The sequence below is a fragment of the Lathyrus oleraceus genome, chromosome 3, assembly GCF_024323335.1.
Source record: "Lathyrus oleraceus cultivar Zhongwan6 chromosome 3, CAAS_Psat_ZW6_1.0, whole genome shotgun sequence".
Lineage (NCBI taxonomy): Eukaryota > Viridiplantae > Streptophyta > Magnoliopsida > Fabales > Fabaceae > Lathyrus > Lathyrus oleraceus.
Window position 1 is genome coordinate 521,035,259 of NC_066581.1, and position 27,672 is coordinate 521,062,930.

Consider the following 27,672-nt stretch of genomic DNA (forward strand, 5'->3'; position numbering starts at 1 on the left):
CTGCTTTAGAATTTAAACAAACAAATCATTATGCAGATGCAAAGGATTGCTTTTATTCTTGTTTTTAGGGTTTTTTGTGATCACCGATTTCATGCAAAAGCAAAAAGTGAAAACAAATGGAAAAACAAATGTTTAACAATGCATTAATTGAATGAAATATCATTGTATAAATGCTGCCAACAATGTCATCACTTCTCCTTTTGGCATGGGAGAAGGGTTTTTTTTTGAACAAAGTGAACATATTACGCTGACTTATGAATGACCGTAGGAACATCCACAGCGACCCAATTGTGGCAGACACCACCAGGGATAACAAAGTTGTCAGAGTCCTCTGCATCCTCTTCCAGAATAGCAGCAGCTTCCTCAGCTTGATCAGCATGGATGAAACCTCCACTCTTGAACAATCCTTTCTCATTAAAGACCCCAGAAGAATAGCCAATGCCAGCCCGAGATTTGTTATCTTCAAGCTCAATCATCTTCCCTAAACCAGCAACTGCACCACATTCAATGGCCAGTTTCGCATCACGATAGGAAGCAAATGAAGGAGACTTCTTCTCAATTGGCTCAGCAATAGACAAAGCTTGGAAAGGCGTTCCAACTTCATCCTCAGGATCAATGTATGAGAAAGAAGATAGGTGGCTAACCAGGAGAGCCTTTTCTCCCCCTACCACAGCCAGTTTCTTATTCTTAACGAATTTCAGCTTCTGGTGTAGGGTGGATGTCACGGCGCCAGCCTCGTGAATCCATGGTCTACCAAGGAGACAGCTATAAGATGGGTGGATATCCATAACCTGAAAGGTAACTTGGAAATCACTTGGTCCAATCTTGACTGGGAGATCAACTTCCCCAATCACGGTCTTACGCGACCCATCGAAAGCTTTCACAACAACACCACTCTGCCTCACGGGAGGCCCCTGATATGACAATCTCGAAAGAGTGGTTTTCGGCAATACATTCAAAGATGACCCAGTGTCCACCAGCACGTTGGACATGGCGTCGGTCTTGCAATTCATGGAAATATGTAAAGCCATGTTGTGGTCTCTTCCCTCCTCAGGGAGATCAGCGTCACAGAAACTCAAAGTGTTGCAAGCAGTGATGTTTGCAACTATACTGTCAAATTGTTCAATAGTGACGTCATGATCAACATAAGCCACGTCCAAAACTTTCTGCAGAGCCTCCCTATGGGGTTCTGAACTCAGAAGCAAAGATAGCACGGAGATCTTGGACGGCGTTTGTAGAAGCTGGTCTTCAACGTTGTACTCACTCTTCTTGATGAGCCTTAGCATCTCATCACACTCTTCATTCACAGTGCCACTAGGGCCAACAGAAGAAGTAGGAGTCTTTTGTACAGAGGAGGGTTTGGCAACAGGTGCCGGATTCGGAACATTCACTGCAGTCCCAACCGGACGCTCAGCAGAATTAGAAACATCAGCCCTAGCCTGAGGCTTCGGGGGTGTAGAAAATACACGACCACTCCGGGTCAACCCGCTCACATCAGCAATATTTACCACAGAAGTTGAAGGCAACGACACTTCTTTCCCATCTTCAACAGCAACTGGATTATAGCGGAAGGGAATCGCTTTCTCAGAAGAATAAGGCACAGGGCCTGCAGGCTTGATCACCAAAGAAGGAGAGACCTTCGGCTTGCTACCATCATAACGGATGACAACAGGCTCAGGAATCTTGAACACAGAAGAAATCACATTTACTTCTGGTTCATCTTCATCAACATTTCTATTTTGAAGAATCTCAATGGTACCATCATCCAACAGCTCTTGAAGCTCTTTGCGCACTTGGCGGCAACCCAATCTATTGACGGAGCAGATACGACATTTGTCATGGTCGTGCTCCATATGACTGTAATCACACAGCAGACGATGCAACTCGACCAATGACTGTCGAATATGGCTTACATATTTGACCTTATATTTGCCAGGGCAACCCTGGACCATGTTAACCGACTTCCCATGCTCGGGCAATGGGTTCTTCGTAACATTGGGGCCTGAGTCCTCAAAGCTCAGAATGCCGCATCTCATAAGGTCTTGAACCTTAGTCTTCAATGGATATCAGTTTTCTATATTGTGATCGGGAACACCGGAATGATAAACACAATGCTGGTCGGGCTTGTACCACCACTGAGGGTTAACAGGTACAGCCGGAGGATCCCTCGGGGTAATCAGTTTCCGCTCTATTAAAGAGGGATATAGCTCAGCGTATGACATAGGAATAGGATCGAAAGTGATCTTCTTCCTATCATAATTCAAATTAGCCTGATTACTGTTGCCACGAGGCTGGTAAGCCTGTTGCTGTGGGCGATGTTGCTATTGATACTGAGGTTGTTGCTGATTATGTTGATTGTTGTCTCTGAAGACAGGTGCTATGTGAGCCACCTGATGCTGGTTGCTGGTGTAACACCCTTCTAAAATACCCCAATATTTAATTAAATCAACAAAACATAAATCAGAGTAGATATGCAATTAAGGGTGTCACACTTGACACTTCACACCAATCATCAAAATATCCTGTCATGCTCATTTATTCATCAAAATGAACCTTTGCATAATTCGCAGCGGATAGAAATCTAATCAACATTCAAACATGTAACACATCACATGTAAAGTTGTTCAACAACCAAAAATGAAAACAAGGTAAAACATCCCGTCCCGATGTTACATCTACCAGAGCATGACCCACTAAGGAACTACACTAGACTCCAAGGACTAGCTTCTACTCAATCACTGCTCGTTACCTGAAACATAGTTGTAAGGGTGAGTTCCTCGATCGATATAATAAGCATTATAAATTATCATGTAATGTTAAGTAAGTTAACACATTCAATCACCCTAATCAGGTCACACAATCAGTAACGGCAATATCAATTCCAAAATCATACTCAACACAATCACCAAAACAACACGTATAATATTGGAATACATCCATTCATATTATACGCCATACATACATACATTATGCAATGAGACTCTATGCATGCGGTACCGACTATTCGTGAACATATAGTTCAACCTCACCGATCAAATCCAGATACGGCTACCAAGCTCACTAGTCCCACTCATTTGAGACCTAGTGACTCACTCACTAATTCCTCACCATGGGAATTAGCTACCACCCCAAGGGCTATGATATGCACGCTAATCACCTAGCATGCAAACATCAACAACAATCCACAACAACTCACTCACTAATTCCTCACCATGGGAATTAGCTACCACCATAAAGGCCATAATATACATGCTAAATCACCTAGCATGCAAACATCAACAACAATTCAAAATAGACATATGCTCACACTCTAAGCCATAAACAGTCCATTCACAATTGCATACATAACAGATACATTCACAGTATTATGCATACCATCATACATCATCAGCATGTTTATCACAGAATCATATCATATCATGCTAAATAATAAATCACCGTATTAGCACACTCTACTAATACCTACACTGCTCAAACAACGGGAAATGATCCCTACTATATCATACATCAGCTAAATTACATCACCCAGCTGCAATGACCAAAACTGCACAACAACAGCTCAGAAAAATCACAATCCTGCCCATACGCGTATGCCCCATGCCCATACGCGTATGGCCCATCTCCTGACCAAATCCCATACGCGTAACACCATCTCATACGCGTATGCTACGCGTAACACCTCTCCCATACGCGTACCAACAGAGACAAAACTACGTTAGAAACATCATCTTCTTCATCCATACGCGTATTGCCTAGTGCCATACGCGTACCAGACCATCTCATACGCGTATTGCCTAGTGCCATACGCGTATGACCAGAAACCAGATTTCCAGATCTGCTATGGTTTTCTCTACCACGAGATTCCTCAGATCCAACCTCCCACAGTCCAATTTTACACAATATTCGTTCATATCATCTAACACGAATCATACCCTATTCGATTTCACAAATTCTAACATTATTACATCTAATTCCTACAAATTTCCTTCAATTATAATCCAAATTTCGTCCATCCAAAAGTTCACAATTTCATCATGCATCATTCCAATTAGAGTCAAATCAATGGTTTATCACTACCCATTACATGTTATCCCATAATACCCATTAAACGATGATAAACCCCCCTTACCTGAGTTAATCCGGCAAATCTCTGAGCTTCAAGCTTTTCCTTCCTTCAACCCTCGTTCTCTTGCTCTTCCTCCTTGCCTCTTTCTCACTTCTGTCGCTTCTCTGGTTTTCACGTGAAAAAACCCTTTTTACCAAATGGAACTCTTTATATATTTTCCAACTTATTATTCCAATAATAATAATTCCAATAATAATAATCCAATTATTTAATTAAATTAATAAATATATTATTAACTTATTTTAAATAATTATCTTATTTTTATCGGGGCGTCACAACTCTCCCCCACTAAAAGAGTTTTCGTCCTCGAAAACATACCTCAAGTGAATAACTCAGGATAAGACTCCTTCATCTGACTCTCAAGTTCCCAAGTCACATTGCCACCTGCTGGTCCTCCCCAAGCTACCTTTACTAAAACAATCTCTTTACCCCGCAACTGCTTCAACTCTCGATCCTCGATCCTCATAGGTGATGTTTCAACAGTCAGGTTATCTCTCACCTGTACATCATCTACTTGGACCACATGCGACGGATCAGGAATGTACCTCCTCAACTGAGACACATGAAAAACCTCATGCAAATTCGCAAGTGACGGCGGTAAAGCGATACGATAGGCTACCTCCCCTATCCTCTCCAAAATCTGATAAGGACCAATAAATCGAGGTGTCAACTTCTTCGACTTCAGAGCTCGACCAACCCCAGTTATCGGAGTAACACGAAGAAACACATGATCTCCCTCTTGAAACTCAAGTGACTTCCTCCTCTTGTCGTGATAACTCTTCTGACGACTCTGAGCAATCCTCATCTTCTCCTGAATCATCTTAATCTTTTCCGTAGTTTGTTGAACAATCTCCGGTCCAACCACAGCACTCTCACCGGACTCATACCAACACAAAGGTGTCCGACATCTCCTACCATACAAAGCTTCAAACGGTGCCATACCAATGCTCGAATGAAAACTATTGTTGTAGGTAAACTCAATCAAAGGTAAATAACAATCCCAAGCACCTCCCTTTTCCAAAACACAAGCCCTCAAAAGATCCTCTAGTGACTGAATCGTCCTCTCAGTCTGACCATCAGTCTGCGGATGATATGTAGAACTCAATCTCAGCTTAGTTCCCAAAGCCCTCTGCAAACCTTCCCAGAACTTCGATGTAAATCTAGGATCTCTGTCCGAAACAATACTCGACGAAATACCATGCAAACTTACAATTTTCTCAATATACAATTCAGCTAATCTCTCTAACGAATAATCCATTCTGATCGGAATGAAATGAGCCGATTTTGTCAATCTGTCAACAATCACCCAAATAGCTTCAAAGTTCTTAATTGTCCTCGGTAAACCAGAAACAAAATCCATACTGACACTATCCCACTTCCACTCTGGAATAGCCAACGGTTGCATTAGCCCATACGGCTTCTGATGCTCAATCTTTGACTTCTGACAAGTCAAACAAGAATAAACAAAACTCGCAATTTCTCTTTTCATTCCCGGCCACCAAAATAACTTTTTCAAATCATGATACATCTTCGTAGCCCCAGGATGAATACTCAGGCCACTACGATGTCCTTCCTCAAGAATACTCTTCTTAAGTTCGGTAACATCCGGAATACACACCCGATTACCAATTTTCAAAATACCATTCTCATCAACTCTGAATTCACCACCTTGACCTTGATTCACTAGAGTCAACTTATCAACCAAAAGCACATCGGATTTCTGACCCTCTCTAATCTCATCCAGAATACCACTCGTTAACTTCAACATTCCCAATTTAAAACTATTGTGAGTACTCTCACACACCAAACTCAAGTCTCTAAACTGCTCAATTAAATCCAATTCCTTAACCATTAACATAGACATATGCAATGATTTCCGACTCAATGCATCAGCCACTACGTTTGCTTTACCCGGATGGTAATTCAGACCAAAGTCATAATCTTTCAGAAATTCTAACCATCTCCTCTGTCTCATATTCAGCTCTTTCTGATCAAACAAATACTTTAAACTTTTATGGTCACTGAAAACCTCAAATCTTGACCCGTACAAGTAATGCCTCCATAACTTCAGAACAAATACCACAGCTGCCAACTCTAAATCGTGTGTCAGATAGTTCCTCTCATGAACCTTCAGTTGTCTCGAAGCATAAGCTACAACCTGCTTATTCTGCATCAAAACACCACCCAAACCCAACAATGAAGCATCACAGTAAACCTCAAATGGTTCCGACGGACTTGGTAATATCAGAATAGGAGCAGTAGTTAACCTTCTCTTTAACTCTTGAAAGCCTTCTTCACATTTTGAGTCCCAAACAAATGCTTGCCCCTTTCTAGTCAACATCGTCAACGGTAACGCCAACTTAGAAAATCCCTCAATAAATTTCCTATAATAACCTGCAAGTCCCAGAAAACTCCTTATCTCAGAAACTGACTTCGGAGCTTCCCACTCAGATACCGCTTCTATCTTAGAAGGATCAACAGCAACACCACCTCTTGAAATCACATGACCAAGAAAACTAACCTCTTCTAACCAAAATTCACACTTAGACAGTTTAGCAAATAACTTCTTTTCTCGTAGAACTCCTAAAACCACTCTCAAATGTTCAGCATGCTCTTCTTCAGATTTCGAATACACCAAAATATCGTCAATAAACACCACAACAAACTTGTCTAGGTACGGATGGAAAATCCTATTCATATACTCCATAAATACTCCAGGCGCATTAGTCACACCAAAAGGCATTACAGAATACTCATAATGTCCATACCTTGTTCTGAAAGCAGTCTTCTGAATATCCTCAGTTTTCACACGTATCTGATGATACCCAGATCTCAAATCTATTTTGCTGAACACATTCGCACCAACCAAGTGATCTATCAAATCATCAATCCTCGGCAAAGGATACCGATTCTTGATCGTCACTTTATTCAGTTGCCTGTAGTCCACACACAACCTCATAGTACCTTCTTTCTTTTTAACCAATAACACTGGTGCACCCCACGGCGACACACTCGGACGAATAAATTTCTTATCCAACAGATCTTCCAGCTGACTCTTCAATTCAGTTAACTCAACAACAGACATACGGTACGGAGCCATCGATATCGGCCTAGTACCAGGTACCAAATCAATCGAGAACTCAACTTCACGCTCTGGCGGCAATTCATTCACTTCTTTAGGAAACACATCAGGAAAATCACACACCACGGCTAGATCGCAAATCACCAGTTTATCTTTAACCTCCAAAGTCGCTAACAGCATAAACAACTCTGCCCCATCTGCTACTGCCTCATTCACCTGCCTTGCTGATAGAAACAAACTCTTTCCTTCCTCAATCTCAGGAAAGATCACAGTCTTATCAAAACAGTTGATATAAACTCGGTTAAACACCAACCAGTTCATACCCAGGATAACATCAATCTGCACTAGTGGAAGACACACAAGGTTCATCCCAAAGTCTCTACCAAAAATACTCAAAGGGCAATCTAAACAAACTGAAGTAGTAGTCACTGAACCCTTCGCAGGAGTATCAATCACCATACTCCCATGCATCTCAGATATCTCTAATTTAAGTTTCATAGCACAATCCAAAGATATAAAGGAATGAGTCGCACCTGTGTCAATAATAGCTACAAGAGGAAAGCCATTAATATAACACGTACCTCAGATCAAACGATCATCTGCAGAAGTCTCAGAACCCGATAAAGCAAAGACCTTGCCTCCCGACTGGTTCTCTCTCTTCGGCTTAGGACACTGTGGACTGATATGACCCACTTCTCCACAGTTGAAACAAGTCACAGTCTTCAACCGGCACTCTGCAGCCAAGTGACCACCTTTTCCACACTTAAAACACTTCTTCTCATTACTGGTACACTCATGGATACGATGTCCAGCCTGACCACATCTGAAACACTTAGCAGGGGCACTGGAGTCTCCCCCACTAAGCCTCCTCATCCCACTCTGCCTCTGGAAACCTTTGCCAACTGCATACGGTTTTCCACGATCATTCTGATTCTTGCCTTTCCTATCAACCCTCTGCTGATAGCTCTCCGCTCTGGCCTTGGTATCCTGTTCAAAACTCTTGCAACAGTCCACCAAGTCAGAAAACACTCTAATCCGCTGATACCCAATAGCCTGTTTAATCTCGGGACGTAACCCGTTCTCAAACTTCACACACTTTGAAAATTCCCCAGTAGCCTCATTATAGGGAGTGTAATACTTCGACAGCTCTGTGAACTTAGCAGCATACTCAGTAACAGACCGGTTGCCCTGCTTCAATTCTAAGAACTCTATCTCTTTCTTTCCTCTGACATCCTCTGGAAAGTACTTCCTCAGGAATCTCTCTCTGAACACCGCCCAAGTGATCTCAGCACTCCCAGCAGCTTCCAACTCAGTGCGGGTAGCAACCCACCAATCATCTGCTTCCTCTGACAGCATATGCCTACCGAACATGACCTTCTGGTTATCGGCACACTCAGTCACTCGGAAGATCCTCTCAATCTCCTTCAACCACTTCTGAGCACCCTCTGGATCGTATGCTCCCTTGAACATTGGAGGATTGTTCTTCTGGAACTCACTCAGTTGACGAGCAGCTCCCAAGCCCACAACATTCGGATTCCCTCCAAGTACTCCAGCTAGCATACCCAGAGCCTCAGCAATCGCATCATCGTCTCTACCTCTTCCAGCCATTCTATTCTGAAAGTCCAACAAGCTAAAACAATAAGTACTGATAGGGTTACACAACACCTATCACGTACAGGGAAACAGAATAATTACGACTCGACTCGACCGACTATGCTCTGATACCACTAATGTAACACCCTTCTAAAATACCCCAATATTTAATTAAATCAACAAAACATAAATCAGAGTAGATATGCAATTAAGGGTGTCACACTTGACACTTCACACCAATCATCAAAATATCCTGTCATGCTCATTTATTCATCAAAATGAACCTTTGCATAATTCGCAGCGGATAGAAATCTAATCAACATTCAAACATGTAACACATCACATGTAAAGTTGTTCAACAACCAAAAATGAAAACAAGGTAAAACATCCCGTCCCGATGTTACATCTACCAGAGCATGACCCACTAAGGAACTACACTAGACTCCAAGGACTAGCTTCTACTCAATCACTGCTCGTTACCTGAAACATAGTTGTAAGGGTGAGTTCCTCGATCGATATAATAAGCATTATAAATTATCATGTAATGTTAAGTAAGTTAACACATTCAATCACCCTAATCAGGTCACACAATCAGTAACGGCAATATCAATTCCAAAATCATACTCAACACAATCACCAAAACAACACGTATAATATTGGAATACATCCATTCATATTATACGCCATACATACATACATTATGCAATGAGACTCTATGCATGCGGTACCGACTATTCGTGAACATATAGTTCAACCTCACCGATCAAATCCAGATACGGCTACCAAGCTCACTAGTCCCACTCATTTGAGACCTAGTGACTCACTCACTAATTCCTCACCATGGGAATTAGCTACCACCCCAAGGGCTATGATATGCACGCTAATCACCTAGCATGCAAACATCAACAACAATCCACAACAACTCACTCACTAATTCCTCACCATGGGAATTAGCTACCACCATAAAGGCCATAATATACATGCTAAATCACCTAGCATGCAAACATCAACAACAATTCAAAATAGACATATGCTCACACTCTAAGCCATAAACAGTCCATTCACAATTGCATACATAACAGATACATTCACAGTATTATGCATACCATCATACATCATCAGCATGTTTATCACAGAATCATATCATATCATGCTAAATAATAAATCACCGTATTAGCACACTCTACTAATACCTACACTGCTCAAACAACGGGAAATGATCCCTACTATATCATACATCAGCTAAATTACATCACCCAGCTGCAATGACCAAAACTGCACAACAACAGCTCAGAAAAATCACAATCCTGCCCATACGCGTATGCCCCATGCCCATACGCGTATGGCCCATCTCCTGACCAAATCCCATACGCGTAACACCATCTCATACGCGTATGCTACGCGTAACACCTCTCCCATACGCGTACCAACAGAGACAAAACTACGTTAGAAACATCATCTTCTTCATCCATACGCGTATTGCCTAGTGCCATACGCGTACCAGACCATCTCATACGCGTATTGCCTAGTGCCATACGCGTATGACCAGAAACCAGATTTCCAGATCTGCTATGGTTTTCTCTACCACGAGATTCCTCAGATCCAACCTCCCACAGTCCAATTTTACACAATATTCGTTCATATCATCTAACACGAATCATACCCTATTCGATTTCACAAATTCTAACATTATTACATCTAATTCCTACAGATTTCCTTCAATTATAATCCAAATTTCGTCCATCCAAAAGTTCACAATTTCATCATGCATCATTCCAATTAGAGTCAAATCAATGGTTTATCACTACCCATTACATGTTATCCCATAATACCCATTAAACGATGATAAACCCCCCTTACCTGAGTTAATCCGGCAAATCTCTGAGCTTCAAGCTTTTCCTTCCTTCAACCCTCGTTCTCTTGCTCTTCCTCCTTGCCTCTTTCTCACTTCTGTCGCTTCTCTGGTTTTCACGTGAAAAAACCCTTTTTACCAAATGGAACTCTTTATATATTTTCCAACTTATTATTCCAATAATAATAATTCCAATAATAATAATCCAATTATTTAATTAAATTAATAAATATATTATTAACTTATTTTAAATAATTATCTTATTTTTATCGGGGCGTCACAACTGGCATGACGCACAGGCTTCCTCTTGGCAGAGGGTCTTCTTGGTTTAGCATGGGATTGCACAGCATGTTCCTCCCCATCTTTCTTCTTAAATGCCCCATATCGTTTAGAAGAGCCTTCATCCTTAGTCAAACGTCCTTCCCGGACTCCTTCCTCCAATCGCATCCCCATGTTCACCATCTCGGTGAAATCAGAGGGAGCACTAGCGACCATCCGCTCATAATAAAATGAACTAAGAGTCTTCAAAAAGATCTTAGTCATCTCCTTCTCTTCCAGCGGAGGAGTAATCTGAGCTGCCAGCTCTCGCCACCTCTGGGCGTATTCCTTAAATGTCTCTTTGTCCTTCTGGGACATGGCTCTGAGTTGATAACGGTCAGAAGCCATATCAACATTATACTTATATTGCTTGACAAAGGCTTCGCCAAGATCATTGAAGGAACGGATGTTTGCGCTATCAAGGCTCATATACCAACGAAGAGCTGCACCAGACAAACTATCCTGAAAATAATGAATCAGCAGTTGATCATTATCAATCTGAGTAGACATTTTCCTGGCATACATAACCAGGTGACTGAGCGGGCAGGTGTTCCCCTTATACTTCTCGAAGTCAGGAACTTTGAATTTGACGGGTATCTTAACACCGGGAACCAAACATAGTTCAGTAGCAGACTTGCCGAACAAATCTTTCCCTCGAAGGGTCTTCAATTCCTTGTGGAGTTCAAGGAATTGGCCGTTCATAGCTTCCATCTTTTCATTAACATTTGGGCCCTCAAACAGCTCAGAATGATAGATGGTGTCGTCTACCCTGGGAATGGTATGCACGACAGGAGGAGGCATTGCAAGGACCGGGCTAGATGCCGGCATGGAAGCAAAGGTAGGAGCTGAATATCTGGCATAAAACCTGGAGGCATACCCCACGGAAACCCGGCTGGCATGGCTGACGTGAAGTGGGCACTGGCAGCTGGCACTGTTGACGCAACTACTTCAGATATAACAGTCCTCTGGGGAGGAGTTGCAGGCGATGGATATGGTTGATTCTGTGCAGCCAAGAATTGCTCCATCAGAGCGCTTAGTCTAGCGACCTCTTCTTTCAGCTCACGGTTCTCTTGTTCAAGTTGATCCATCACTCTTGCAGAATTAGCTCGGGTGTAGTACCGATGAGTCAGCTTGTCTTCAAAATAAATGAAGAGCACAGAGTTAGGCCACAGACAAGAAGACCAGAACAACACCTGCTTATGCAAATGATGCATGCAATGCTTGTGCATATGCTTTGTTTTTTATTTCAAGGAACTTTCAGGGTTCTATTTGCAATTTTTGAAATTTAAAGCATTTAATCGCGTATGGAAGAATATCTCATCAAATATATTCGAGACAAAGAAGTACAACATTATCGATTATATTACAAGGGAAAAGGAAAATAAACATCCTATGGATCCCTATAAGCTCGAGATGCTGGAAGACGAGAAACATAAAGCTTCTTGATCTCTCTCTCATATGCTGCTTCCATATCCGCTTTCTCCTTAGCAAGTCGATCATACTTCCTCTTCCAAAACTTGGAAGACTGAGGAAGCAGAGAAGTCCAGGTATCATTCGGATCATCTATCACCTGATGCTCGAGGAATTTGATCAGAGCGTCCTTTTCGTTAAGCTGTTGAAGCAACTCTTCTCTTTCACGGATCCAGGCACGTGAAAGGTCTTCTTCTATCAACTCCTCTATGCCTTGGTTAGGGAGGGTTGAAGGCCCAGCCATATCCAACGGTGTAGGTCTCGGATAATCGTATGGCATAAGATACTCTGATGCTCTCTGTCTGACCCAAGAAGTATACGGCTCCAAAGCAATGCAATTCTTCGGACCCAACTCATTTCTACCCTTCTTGTGAATCTTGCGCCAAGCGCGGACCATCCTGGCTTTCAGGCCTTGGGGATCTTTACCCTCCTGAAAGAATACACCTTCTAACAGAATGTTATGAGGTTTATTCTTTAGGGGGAACCCAAGCTGAAGACGTGCTAATATAGGGTTGTAGCTGATCCTACCACATGTACCAAGAAGAGGCACATTAGGGAATTCGCCACAATAATCAATGATCTGAACTGTATCATACACGCGATCATACCAAGAGATATCGTCATTAGTGAGAGACATAAGTCTCATAGACCACCGTAGACATCCCTTGTTCTCCTTGAAAGCGACCGTCTGCGGTAAGTGAGAAATAAACCACTTATACAACAGAGGCAAACAACACACAATAGCTCCTCCACCCTTTGCATTCCTCAGATGCAAAGAGAAATAGGTATCATCCAACAGAGTAGGAACAGGATTAAGAACAGAAAAGATCCTAATGGCGTTCACATCCACAAATTTGTCGATTTTGGGGAACTATACCAATCCATAGATGAGCAGCACAAATAAAGCCTCAAAGGCATCCTCACTCATGGCCTTCCCATAAACGGTAGATTGAGCGACGAGGAAATCAGAAGGAAGACCCCGAATTCCACCTTTAGTGGTCATATGCGCTTCAATCAGGGATTCATCTATGTGCAACAAGTCTGCAATCTCTCGAGAAGTCGGAATACTCTCTAAGCCACTGAACGGCACCTGATCCAGAATAGGAATACCCACAAGATGAGCATACTCCTCAAGCGTAGGCAACAACTGAAAGTCCGGAAAAGAGAAGCAATGATACAGAGGATCATAGAATTGCACCAAAGTACTCATCAACCCTTCATCAATCTGAGTAGTCAACAAAGGCAGAAGCTTCCCATAACGAGCTTTGAAACCCAAGGGATCTAATACATAAGATGTCAGATTCCTTAACTCTTTCACATCGGGCTGTCGAAAGCTGTACTTCTTTGTATGCCTTTTTGGTCTTTCCATGTCTGAAAATTTTGCAAATAAACCCTTTAAGTTCCTTGAAATTTTTCTGATTTTTCTGATGACATGAATACAGATGAATGCATGAATGTATGAATGCAACAATCACACTCAAGGATCAAGCAAATCACACCATACAAAGGTCATGGGAAAGCTCATAGTATCTTTAATATCAATCATCCATTTTGGTGGATTATGGTTTACACCTTATCGACATCCAAGTTCCATTGATATTAACGATACATGAACCGGCTCAATCATCATTAATATCAATCATCCATTTTGGCGGATTATGGTTTTCACCTTATCAACACCCAAGTTCCATTGATATTAAGGATGTCTGAACGACTCAACCATGAATCACGGGTTTGTTGAGAGTCACGAGCATGGAGTCTCGGTTAAGAACCACCCAAAGGGAGTGTACTAGGGTTTAAACCTGCCGAACATGTTCTACCAGAGGTTCCCATAGTCATCATCCCATCTTTCGAATATTATCGGAGGAACGAATACTTATATTCCAAAAATATTCTCAAGAGAGACTCTTATGAGTGTAGTATCGCGTAACAATCGCATCAGATCTTACATCTGAACGACCTCCACACTACGTCCTAAAAATAGGCCAAGATGGGCTTGGTAAACTAAGGTCCTTGGCTTCTAAGGCACATGATTGAAAGAATAATGCCTAACCACAAATAACTTGTGTGACATTATTAATCCAACATGACCTCCACCAAGTGAATGGACTCGCAAGTCAACTTGCTAAGGAATACTCCACACAAGTCGACGAGACTATGCCATTCTCCTATCCTAAGGTGCACTCCACACCAAGCAAACAAGTAATTATATATCAAGCAATTCAATCATTACAATCAATACAGTTATCCCAAATTGTACAAAAATATGTCATATAACAAACAAACAATATCATACAACAAAAGGTGAAAAGTAGGCAAAACCACCAAGGATTCCATCCCCAGTGGAGTCACCACTTTTCTGTAGCGGTGTATTCGTCACTTTATGATTTATTGATTAAATAAAAAGCAAAGCATACAAAGAATCGAGTCGCCACCACACTTTTATTTATCCAAAGGAATGGCTAAAAAGCGAACAAAATCCTAAGAAGTTTTACACATAGAAAACTAATGAAAAGATCAGAGATCTGGGTAAGGGGTTAATTACGCAATGGGAAGGTGTTAGGCACCCAAAACGTCCTAGGTACTCCTAGGGAGCCCTTTTCACAACTTGTTGTATGAAATGTTATTTGTTTATGAAATATTTATTGTGCAAACATGGATTGAAGGGATGAGAGAAAGAATATACAAATTTATTATTTTTGTGTTTGAACGGATGAACCCGTTGCCTACGTACCTTTCCATGGAAGGTAAGGATCAAAACGCCGTAGTTCGGCTAAAAGATTTCCAAAAGTATGTGAATTGATTTTAAAACAAAAGCCCTAAGGTCTTTCGTTATCCACGGGAAAAAACTCAACCTATACAACAACAAGTCCACCATGTGAGAAAAGCTTCAACTTGCTAGTGAGGGGTTAACCCTATAATAAGCAAGGAAGTCTTACAATTCAATCACTAAGGACAAAAGGTGAGATTAACATCAACCAACTAGGATAAATCAAACCTATGGCTAATGTATGAAAACTTATCAAGAATGGACAAAGCCACAAAACAATTGAGTGAGTGAAATTAACCAATTAGGATTATTAACAAAAGTGGTCAAGATATGATTAGAATTCAATTCAAAAGAAGTATTATGAAAATGAAGTTTGAAAAATCAGAGGCTTAAGGCCTAGGTTTTTAATTTGAAAAGAAATGAAAATGTTTGCACAATAGTTTTCAGGCTTTAGGTTAACATGCAAATGGAGGTTTAAAGAAACAAAAGGTGGGAGGGTTAAGGGAGTAACACTTCTTAGATGTTCACCTCTTGAGATCATATATAGATGATTCAAGTGATTCCTTTGGAAAAGCAACAATGCAAATAATAGATGAACAAAGTAAATGGATACCGGATGCCAATCAATGGACTTATTCCAATCTCACAAAACAAAATGGATACCAGATGCCAATCAATGGACTTATACCAATCTCCTAAAACAAAATGGATACCGGATGCCAATCAATGGACTTACACCAATCTCCTAAAACAAAGAAACAATGATACCAGATGCCAATCAATGGACTTATACTAGTCTCCTCCCATGTCATAGGAAACAACTGCCAATCAATAGACTTATGTTTGCCTCCTCCATGGACAAAACAAAATGTTACAAAGACAATGTTTATGAAATGATATACAAGTAATGATGACAAATGCACAAAGGCACACTCAAGCAAATATGCACAGATGAATCAAGTAAGCGGACAAACAAGTCAATTAGCACACACTATATACAATCAATTAGGCTCAAACAAGGTTAGGCTTTACAGCCAACTGGAATGGGGTGTTTTGAGCTCTTAACCCTAACATTGAGAGTTAGGGTGAAGCAGATGAAATGGAGATGAGGGGTGTGCCTCATAGCTCTTATCCCTGGTCAGGGAGAGCTTTGATCAATGGAAAATGTGGGAGTTCAGAAAGTTGGAACTCTTCTCCATAAATGATTGACTTTATAAGATCTTGGGTTATTATTCACAATGCATCAACACATGGTGTGAGCAAGGTGAATGACACACTGAGTAGCAGGAGATGGATTACACATCTCTTTTATCTGCCAATTGCCTCATAAGAGGACTTTTCCTACTTGGCACAAAATTAAACAAGCACAAACATTGCCTCTTAAGGAGGGCTTCAGACAGGTGCCTACCAATAACAGTAGGTCTTCCAGACTACATGAAGATTAGAGATTATACCCAAGTGGTTAAGCAACCAAGCAAAACAAAGTTCAAATGAACTTAAAGCAACTTAGGTACCTGTGGAAACAACTAAACAAATCAGCACAATACTCAGACAATCAGACAACAATCAATAAGCAACAGACAATCCCAATGTACAAAATGTGTAAGCCAAAAGGCAAACTCAAATGAGTTAGCATCAACCTACAAGACACACAAGTGTTAGTAATCAAAAACAAACATCAACACTCAAATGATGAAGCATCATCAACCATGGCATTTGGATGCTTAAACCTGAAATCAAAACTCACATGTAAGCAACAAACCACTAGGTCAAAGCCTAGGGTCAAAGATGGAGAAACAATTTAAAACAGGAGCTAAAATTTAACACAAAGCAACTTCAAACACATATTGATATATTCCAAAAGGTCTCATATCAAAATCAATCACCAAAAGCATTTCATGATCAAAAGAAGTTCAAGGCAATTTCAAAGCTCATATGTGATCAACATGAGGGAAAAATTCAAATCAAAACAGAAATGATTCAAATGAATCTGGAAAAATTCATGCACATTCAAGACATCTAAAACATCCATCACACAAAAAATCAGAGGCATTGGAGATCATTTAGCATGGCAATCACTTGGTACAAGTTGAACATCAAAAGGTTTGACACAAATTGTCACACCAAGTTAACACAAGCATAAAACAGAAATGGTAATTGAGAAAAATTCCAAACCAAAACCAAAATGTCAAGCAATGTGTCTAGATTCATCATGCAAAATTTCAAAGCCATTGGATAAGAAACAAGCATTTTACAATAAGATAAGCAAGGCAAGGTCACACATGCATATGTATCCAATCTTCCTAGCACAAAGTATTTTTCCAGCCAAGCACAACTTTGGAAATTATGATCATAAAAAACTAGACAGAATAAGGAGCATTGTGCACAAAATTGGAGTGAAATTGATGCATTTTTCAATTTTATATGATTTTTTGAAGTTGAGGAAAAAATTGAAAATCAAAATGGACATAGCATTGGAAAATAGGAGGGAAAATGTAAAAATGAGATATCATTTGAAAAAGTTCACTCGGTGAGACTCGAACCCGGCGCACATTCAAATTTGGCGCCCCAACCAAAACGACAGCGTTTTGGCTAACCCTAAGCCTGGCAACGCGTTTCCAGATTTCGTAGCTAATGCATGGAATTCGTAGCAAAACGGTAGCGAACTGGTAGCGAACCTGGAAAGCTCAAGATCTTCATAGGTTGAAGATGAAGATCATGATGATCTTCATCTGGATTTCCAGATTTTCAAAAAAATGTCCAGAAATCAACAAAATTAACACCAAACGATTCATCATGACATGTACATTCAAGATCCATAAACAATTCATGCAAAAACATCAAAACAAGTTCGGATCGAAGAGAATCATTTCAACATGTCAAATATTCAATCATCCATAACTAACTCAAAACAGCACCAAATTACACGATTCAAAGCTCAGATTCATCAGGACAACACGATCTACAACAATATCATAATGAATTCAAGAATAATTGAGATCGAATCCTGACCTCTTGAAGAACAGAAGTTGGAGTCGTGCTCCACAAAGCTCAGCAATGCCTCAAATCTTCTCTACAATGCTTAATGAAGTGATTGATGATGAATTTGAAGCTCCAGCATACACGAATCCAGCTCAATTTGCAAAATCCATGGAACCTTCAAGCTTCGAGTATGGCTCAATATGGCACCAATCGCTCCAATTCCACGTCCAAATCTCCTCAAAAACACCTCATGAGCATGAATCAATCAAGAGAAAGTGTTCTTGTGTGAAGAATTTCAAAATATTTTGAGAGAAAATTTTTGATGATTCTTGAAATTCAGATCTGAAATGAATTGTTAATGATGAAAACAATTATGATTATTCTTATATATGCCATGCTAATCATGTTTAAAACCTGTTTAAGCCAAAGCTAATTGAAATTAATCAAGTTTTAAGGTGTATGCACAAATGGGATTTTCACCCCCATGCATGAGGTAGCCACGTGAACAGTGCACGAATCTGATCCAAATCCACTTAAAATGAGTTCATGCACCCTTTGGAATTGGTTTTGTATGCATATGATTCACCAAAATGGTTTTATGAAATTTCTCTTTAAAAACTTCATGAATGAGCACATGATTATGCAAGTGGAATTCAAGCCATGTAATGAGATTTTAAGAAACTACAAGTCATGAGGAGAATATTGCAAAAAGAACCACTTATTTTGGAGCTTTGGTTCAAAAGTTATGTCCATTTGAAGTCCCAAGCACATTTTGCCATGATTGGATCATATCTCCTCAACCACACCTTAGAAATTCATGATCTTGGACTTTTTGGAAATGGGAGAGAAAGATCTACAACTTTCATGTTCAACAAAATTTCATTTGAAGCTTTCTTGATGATGTAATATTGAGTTGAAGTTGGTCAAAAACCTTTCCATTTTTGGAAAGTTCAAATTATAGGTCACCTGCTATTTTTGGAAATTCTTGACCTGACTTCAAATTCTTCAATGTGAGTGTTTGAAATGTCAAATGAGACTTGTTTGAACATGAATGAAGTATTTCTAATCACTTCCCACCTCCAAATCCACAGTTGACTTTGTAGTTGACTTTCTAGGTCTTCAAATGATCTGAGAATGTTCTGATGAGATTCAAGCCTCTACCACTTGGGATTTTGCTCCAAAATGACATCATAGCTCATATGAACTCTTGTGAATGATTGTGGGGCCCAAATCTCAAGAATGACCACCATCTATTGCTCAATGAATGTCTTTGATGTGTTGACCTATTATTGCTTCATCTGCAAGACAAAGGTTAGATGACATATTTTTGTACTTTTTGGTTAGTGATAAAAAAGAAAAAAAATGATATACAAATGCAAACATGCTTGGTGATCAAGAATCACTCTCAAAAAGATCCCCACCCACAGGGAAGGAAGCAAGGTGTCCAATGATCCTTGAGGCCATGCTATGATATGATATGATACCATGAGGGATCTTAGGGACAAAATTGGGGTCTTACAATAACATGAAATCTATCCCTAACAAGTCAAATCCCCATCTTTATTGGTCACCCTTCAAAGTCCAATGCTTGTTGGCATCCTAAATAATTGACCTCGTTTGAATCTTTATAAACCCCCTAGTTAGCATTCCCAGTAGGAATTCCCAAGGTGTCCTTTTTTCGCTTACCTTTTGTAAGTCCTCGTTGCCTTTTGCGCGAGAAAGCCATATTTATCAAAACTTTGCATCTTAATTATTTTGAAATGCCCGATGTAGGTTTAGTGAGTCCCGGGGTGGGTGGCCATATTTCGAGATCTTCATCCCCGCCGTTGTTTCTGAGGGGCATCATGAGGTTTCCGCGCCTATCACAAAATCCCCACTTGACAAAACGTGTTAAAGCCCAGTTCTTGTATGGAAAATCCATTTCAAAGCCCAGTTCCTATCGGGAAAATCCTTTTAAAGCCCAACTCCTTCCTGGCCAGTCATTCAATTAATCCCCAGCCTCAGAGTTGATGTCTATCGTCATTATGTCCAACCTCAATGTTGTTATCTCTTACCTCCAACCTTAGAGTTGATATCTATTTGTCTTACTCCCAATCTCAGAGTTGACGCCGATCATTTGTGTCTCCAACCTTAGAGTTAATGCCTACCTTTTCTAACCAACCTCAGAGTTGACGTCTATCTCTTTATTCCCAACCCCATAGTTGATATCTATCATTCTATTCTCTAGCCTCAAAGTTGATATTTATCATCCCAATCCCATCCTCAAAGTTGATGTCAATCATTTCTATTCCCAACCTCAGAGTTGATATCTATCTTCTTTATGTCCGACATCCTAGTTGATTTTTTCCTTATCTCCAGCCTCAGAGTTGACGTCTATCCTGTTATACCCATCCTCAAAATTGATGTCTAGATTCTTTACTCCCAACCTCAAATTTGACCTCACTTCCAGCCCCAGAGTTGACGTCTACCCCTTTTTTATCCCCAACCTCAGCGTTGATGATACCACTTTTTAGCCCCAACCTCAAAGTTGTTGCCAATCTTTCTTATCTCCAAACTCAAAGTTGATCCCCAACCTCAGAGTTGATGTCTACCATCTTATCATCCTTGTTTCTAGGTGTAAGACTATTCTTTTGTTGAAAATCTTGTTGTTGGACATCTACGTATAAACGGATTATTGCATTTGGAGCTTAATTCAAAGCTACATAATCTTCATATTGCATTCTTGTTCTTTTTTCACATATAATTTTTACCCCCGCTTCTTCTATTCTTGCTTCTATTTCTTTATCATATGGTGTGTACTTTTTTTCTTCTTTCTCTTTTTCAATTCCTCCTTTATCGACGACCTCACATTCCTGTTTGTTTTCTGCAGCTGATGAAGGAAAATAATACAAACTTATGGGTTACATCGACTCAAGTTGGTGTAGTGATGTCGGGGATAGAAAATCCACAGTTGACTATGTGTTTATGCTAGGTGGTTCAGTAGTTGCTTGGAACTCAAGAAAAGAACCAGTAGTAGCACCGTCTTCGTGTGAAACAAAGTACATAGTCGTTTCTCTATGTGCATGTCAAGCAACGTGGATGGTGATTTTGGTCAAAGAAATTACAGCGAAGAATCATGGAGCAATTACCATGAAGATTGATAACATGCCTGCTTCAATCTGGCGAAGAATCCAATAGCGCATCGAAATGAGGTTCCATTATCTTCGAGAGCAAGTGGTCGAAGGGAAGCTAAACTTGGAACACTGCAGAACTGAGAATCAAATTGTAGACATCATGACAAAAGAAGTGCATATCGAAGTGTTCAAGAAACTAAGATCAATGATTAATATAGATAGATTAGACACAATGAATTAGATCGTGTGTTAAGAATGTAGTTCCTTGTGTCAAAACATGTTACTCGACAAAAGCAAGGAGTTGTCAAAATGTCCTGTGTGTCGAAATTGTTATAGCTGTCGTAATGTCAAAGAAGTGTGTCTTTGACAAAACTTTAAGACTTAGCTTTATTTTGTATTTTTAGCTGAGTTAGGTTAGTAGGATATTGCTTGGCGTGCAAGCAATCTCAGTCTATAAATAGGGAGGTACCATATTATTATTTGTAATGCAATTACATAGTAAAAAGTGAATAAGTTTTCAGTTTGAAAGCAGAGAGAAACTCTGCGAAACTCTTATTCTTCTTCCTTTTCTCTAAAACCCTAACTTCTCATTTCTTCCCCAATTCATTTTTTTCTTCTCTTTTTCAATAATCATTGTACAACATAATCATCTTGCAATCAAGGTTGGTTAATTCACTTGAGTGAAGAGTGAAGAACAAGAAAAATAATCAATAAAAAGATTGATTCTTGCTCATCAAAATTGATTCATAATTCTCCAAATTTTGGTGAAATTCTACATCATAAATTAGCAAAATTCCAACAAAAAATAATTGATGCTAATATTTTTTTTAAAGCTACACATGACTTTATTGTGAGAGGAAGCAATACTCATTTCTAATATGTGTTGATCATTCGAGAACAATTTAAGTAAATCACCTCTACCTAAAATCAACCATTATCATATTCTCTAAAAACTTATATTCGTCTATCATCTCTTTGGCAATATCTTCATTTATAAATTTGTTTAAATAACCAATTTCAACATCCTCTCAAATACAAAACTCACCTTTCACATATTTCTTGTTAGCATTACAAAATCTTTTGAAATAACCACCATGGTAAAAAATAAAGTCAATAATGAAGAAATCTTTTGAAATAACCACCATGGTAAAAAACAAAGTAAATAATGAAGGAGTTAAAATAATACTAACTATCAACACTTTCAAGGACCACAACACAATTACCCTACTTTATTAACCAATATTTTAAGGGACTAATTAGCAAAATCCATGTTTTAATTTTAATTATTGTTATTGAGAGAAACAAACGCAGTGAGTGACCGAAAATTTATTGTTCCAAGTTAGTTGAACTTGAAACCTACGACTTCGATGTTTTCGTTTCATTGTTATCATCGAAGCCACATTGTCAAAAACCTCTTCTGTTCTTCTACAATGTTCCATTCCTTCTTCGTTTTCTCCATCATCTTCTAAGAACCTTCATTCCCGAAATCATCTTCGATCCAATCGCCACCCAAAACCCTTATATTCACACCGACCCCTTTCACCAAATTAACTTCCGAATCAATCAAATCCCGTTTTTGATTTGTGGGGTTGGTTCAAAATGTCTTCTTTCACCACTATCCCTTGTCCCAAATGTCTCTCTTTTCATCATTTGGGTTTGAGTTCTCAGAACCCATCACGCCGTAATGTGCAGCTGGGGTTTAACAAATCTCAGTCGTTTGGATCTCTGAGTTGTGACGTGGTGTCAAATGGGATTCAGGTTTGTGTTTTTGGAATCATATTTTGTGAATCTAGATTTTGAAGTTTGGTTTTTTAATGTTGCTTTGTTTGTTGTTTTTCCCTCTTTTAGAATTTGGATAGTGATTGATGATGATGTTATTGCACGTGATTGATTGCTTCTTATGTGTGGTTGGTTATGTGTATGATGTTTGAGATATTCATTGTTTGAAGATTCGAAATTGAGTAAACCTTCAATTTAATACCTAATTTGTCACTCTCCTATTTGATTAAACCTCCAAATGATTAATTTTTTTTTCAATCTAGCTAGTTGGTTCTAAACTGTCACCTTTTATTTTTTTTGAAAGTAATTGTGAGACTAACTAGATAGATTATTAATAATTTAGCAACTATTTTCTATAGTTCAGGGCAATAAGTAGAAGAGATTGTGATTTCTGGAAAAATGTGTGTTGTGTCCGTGTCTGTGTTGGTGTCCGAAACTGAAACTGTCACAGAGATGAGTGTTGGGTCTTAGGATCTTATGAGCATATGTGCTGAAGTCTCCTTTTAGTGCTATGATATGAGAAAAATCTTTTTTTGTGCACTTTGCGGTCAAGATCGAGTGTTGGGTCTTAAGATCTTACATGCTAAAGTTGCTTTTTATATGACTATCATGATATGATATGGAAATACATAATATCTTAGATGATTAGACTTGTTTGTTAGATTTATGTTTTTTGAGCTACTTATTTTGAAAAAAGTCTTTTGAACTTGTTAAATTGTTAAATTATGGAATGATGGACGTGTGCCAAATTATCATTTTGCCTTTCGGTAAGATCTTAAGTGCCGTGCTACGATTCTAGTTTTACGATCTTTTACGGTCCGTTTGATCCTACTTAAGATCTCGTGCTTGACTATCTTGCTTGTGATTATTTTTAATTTATTATTTTTTTCAAATTATTATCGGTGTCCGTGTTTCATAGATTGAAATTTTATTTAATTTTTTTGTCTAAATTCAAGCTTATTGGCTGAATATATTTTTGGTCCAAAGCTTTTGTACATTATGCCTTATGGTCTTCTATGGACCTATCTTGACTGATTCATCTAGCAGAACCAACTGCAAAGCACAACCGAACTCAAAGCATCCTCCATCGTTATGGTGATGAGGATGTGAATGAGTTGCAGCCAGTTGTGATGCATGCGGGAGTTTCTTTTAGGATGCGAGTTAAGTGTGCTCATAGGGGAGAGGGTGAGATGAAGGAGAAAAAAATGACATTTTGTTTGTATTGTGATTGGTATTCTGATTTCTCGTTGCAGCTATGTTTTTCTACCCGATTATTTATTTGTTCCATCGTTTTTGTTGTGTCTACAGTGCCTCAAAAGGAAGCAGTTTTCTGTCTGGAAGTCTCAAGCACATCCTAACGAGGTTAGTTTTCATTTAGTTTTACTTTGAATGAAAAATCGTCATCATCCCTTACCCTGCTATCCCGATGATTTTTGTAGGCTGCTACCATTGAAAAGTCTTCAAATTCTGCACCTGTATTGGTCAATGAACCTAATGATGTTGCTTTACCAGAGGAGAAAGATAACCATAATGGGAAACCCTCCGGTCCAACCACTTCCACGGATGAATCTTCAGTTTCCACATTTATGAATAAAGTTTCCGAGCTTGTTAAGTAAGATTAATGTTATGTTTGGCTTTTGACTTTAGAATTGATTCCAGTCCCAAAATCAGATTTACTTAAAAGCTAATATTTCTAGCTTTTGTGGTTACCAAGGTTTTAAAAAACGGTCTGTTACTGTAAAAACGGCCACAACAAAATGTTATCGGAAGGTGTTGATACCGATACCGCTATTCACCATTTTTATGATGAAAAAGAAATTGTGGTTAATTTACATGTGACGACCGCAATTAATATCACAGCACCTACCAAAATTGCGAAAGCTTTTATACTGCAATGCAAATGCGACCGTTATTTAAAACCTTGGTGGTGACGTAGAATCGATTCTCAAATTTGTTGACAAATATGCACACCAAAACAATTTTGATCCAAACTATTCAAAATAAATTATTAAAATCACTTTTTTCGTGAATCTATCCATTAAGATATGAAAAATTAGTTTGTATCATAATTTTATGTGCAGACTTGTAGATTCGAGAGATATTGTGGAGCTGGAACTTAAGCAAGCTGGGTATGAGCTCACGATAAGGAAAAAGGAAGCTTTGCAGCCTCCACCGGTGGCGGCACAACAATCGTTTTCCTATCCAGCATATCCTTATCATCAAGCACCGCCACCGCCACCGCCACCATCTGTTGCTACTTCTGCTCCTGCAAGTGCTCCACCTGCAAAAGCCACTCTGGCTTTGCCTACAAAATCTAGTGCATCATCTCATCCACAGATTAAATGTCCAATGGCAGGAACTTTCTATCGTTGTCCTGCGCCTGGTGAACCACCATTTGTCAAGGCATGTAGTTACGATCTTTTTTGAACAAATCGCTTTTATTCTGTGATGCACACTATTTAGTACAAAATATTGTCAAATAGCTGTTACAGCGGTGCTATAGGAATTTGATCAAAACGCTATTTTCCTTGTCCATGTTTCAGGTGGGAGATAAAGTTCAGAAAGGGCAGGTTGTTTGCATCATTGAGGCTATGAAATTGATGAATGAAATTGAAGTATGTGAATTGTCCTTTTGTTTTTACATGGTTTTTATATAAATTCGTTAGAAAAAAAATTCTAATTACGTGGTTTTTATTCATTGATTTGCAGGCTGATCAAACAGGAACAATAGTTGATATTCTGGTAGAAGACGGGAAACCAGTCAGTGTAGACCTGGTACTTACTCTCTCTATCTCTCTCACGCACACGCGCATGCATGCATGTTTTACGATACACACATTTTTGTCTCATTTGTCTTCTGAAACACTCATTCACACTTGTGTTTCATTTCGCGCAGCCTCTTTTTGCAATTGAACCATGAGGAGCACCAGAAGAAGGGCCCGCCCTTACATCGTAGTTCTTGGATAAACAAGACTGTGATAAATATTTGTTGCGCAATAATATTTGTTCGGGTTTAGAAGATTATTATATTTATTTAAATAGAGACGTTTCAAGACATAAATGCCATGGCATATCAGAAGGAGTGTTAGAGTTTGTAGTTCTAAACAGTTTTAATAATATTTTTGTCTCTTAAGTTTTATAACATTAGATTTCCTATTCTAGTATGATCTTCTGTCATTTGTTTTAGAATGCATTTGAGTTCCCCTTTCCTTAAATTTTTTTTTGTTAAAATCAATTCACCAACTTCTTTGAAAATTTTACCATGAACTACGGGGTTTTGATTCCTCATTTATATGTTGGTACGTAGGCATAAGACCGAAGATCTTGTCAATCACAAAAATATAATAAATGAATTCTTTTCTCATCCCCCCATTCCATTTTTATCAAACATATTTTCAACAAATACACTTGCACACAAAAAAGGGCTCCCTAGGAGTACCTAGGACATTCTGGGTGTTAATACCTTCCCTCCGTGTAACCAACCCCCTCATCTGTAATCTCTAACATTTTATTAGTTTTGATTTGAAAAACTTCTTATCTTTGGGTTTTGTTCATACTTTTCCCCTTTCCTTTAGGAACAATAAAAGCATGGTGGCAACTCTGATTTTTCAACGACGCTGGGTTTATCCATAGCTCGATGGTCACGAATGCACCGCTACACACCATCACACCACTGGAGCCCTAGCTCCGGTCGTCTTGTTTGGCCATTCCACCGAGCTGGTCAAGATCAAAACTTCACAAAAATTTATGGATCATACACTACTTTTGAAGATAATATCACGAGGATTCCAAATATCATCTCCAAATTTTCCAACTTTCACTCTATAAGAAGATACATGGAGTTGAAAATTGAGGTATGCAAACTGAATTGATTCGATTCATCCTCAAAGCAACTCACTATTAATGTCTACATTGGCAGGACTTCAGCCAACCAAAAATCAAGGAAAAAACTTAAGAAATGATTGAGAATCGACGAAGGGAAGTTTGTGAAAATTCACCTTCAAGTAGTGATGTTGAGGCTCGATCTTGATGTGATTCCACTTAGCTTTGCTTCCTCTTGCTTGCAGGAGATGATTAAGATCAAAAGGGATGTGAATCCTTGGAGTTCTAGTTCACAAACAGAAGTTGAACTAGAAGCTCGATTTCAATGAAATCTTCAAGGTATTCTATGCAATATGGCTATGGGATTGCTGGGCAGAGCTTTGGCAAGGGCCCTCCTTGAATCTGAGGCAATGCATCTCATTATATAAGCCATGGAATTGATCTTTACACCATTTCAAATTTTGGCCAAAATTAGCAAGTTTGCATGCATGAGCATATGTTTAGGCCCAAATGATCATTACAATCAGTCCAAATTTGTGCACCAATGATGCTAAGATCACAACAAGAATCCATGCAAAGGTGTTTAACATTTGAGTTCAAAAGTTGCCAAATTGGGCCATGCAAAGAAACTATGTGAAAGTCCCTCAATATTTGTCCAAATGAAATGATCTTGGACTCTTTTGAAAGCTACGATCACGGGGAACAAATTTGATGTCGGGACTTTTTACATTTGAATCTTGGAAAATGATTAATTTTGACCTTGAA

The 27,672-nt window shown here is 39.2% G+C and overlaps 1 protein-coding gene across 1 annotated transcript; it reads left to right on the forward strand.

Annotated features, from left to right (window-relative positions):
- Positions 1-22,586: 22,586 nt before the first annotated feature.
- LOC127128619 (biotin carboxyl carrier protein of acetyl-CoA carboxylase, chloroplastic) lies at positions 22,587-26,249 on the forward strand. Its single transcript, XM_051057985.1, has 7 exons — positions 22,587-23,064; positions 24,394-24,447; positions 24,525-24,697; positions 25,167-25,488; positions 25,629-25,700; positions 25,795-25,860; positions 25,982-26,249. Exons 1-7 carry the CDS (start codon positions 22,906-22,908, stop codon positions 26,003-26,005), a joined length of 870 nt encoding a protein of 289 aa, XP_050913942.1. The 5' UTR covers positions 22,587-22,905; the 3' UTR covers positions 26,006-26,249.
- The last annotated feature ends 1,423 nt before the right edge of the window (positions 26,250-27,672 follow it).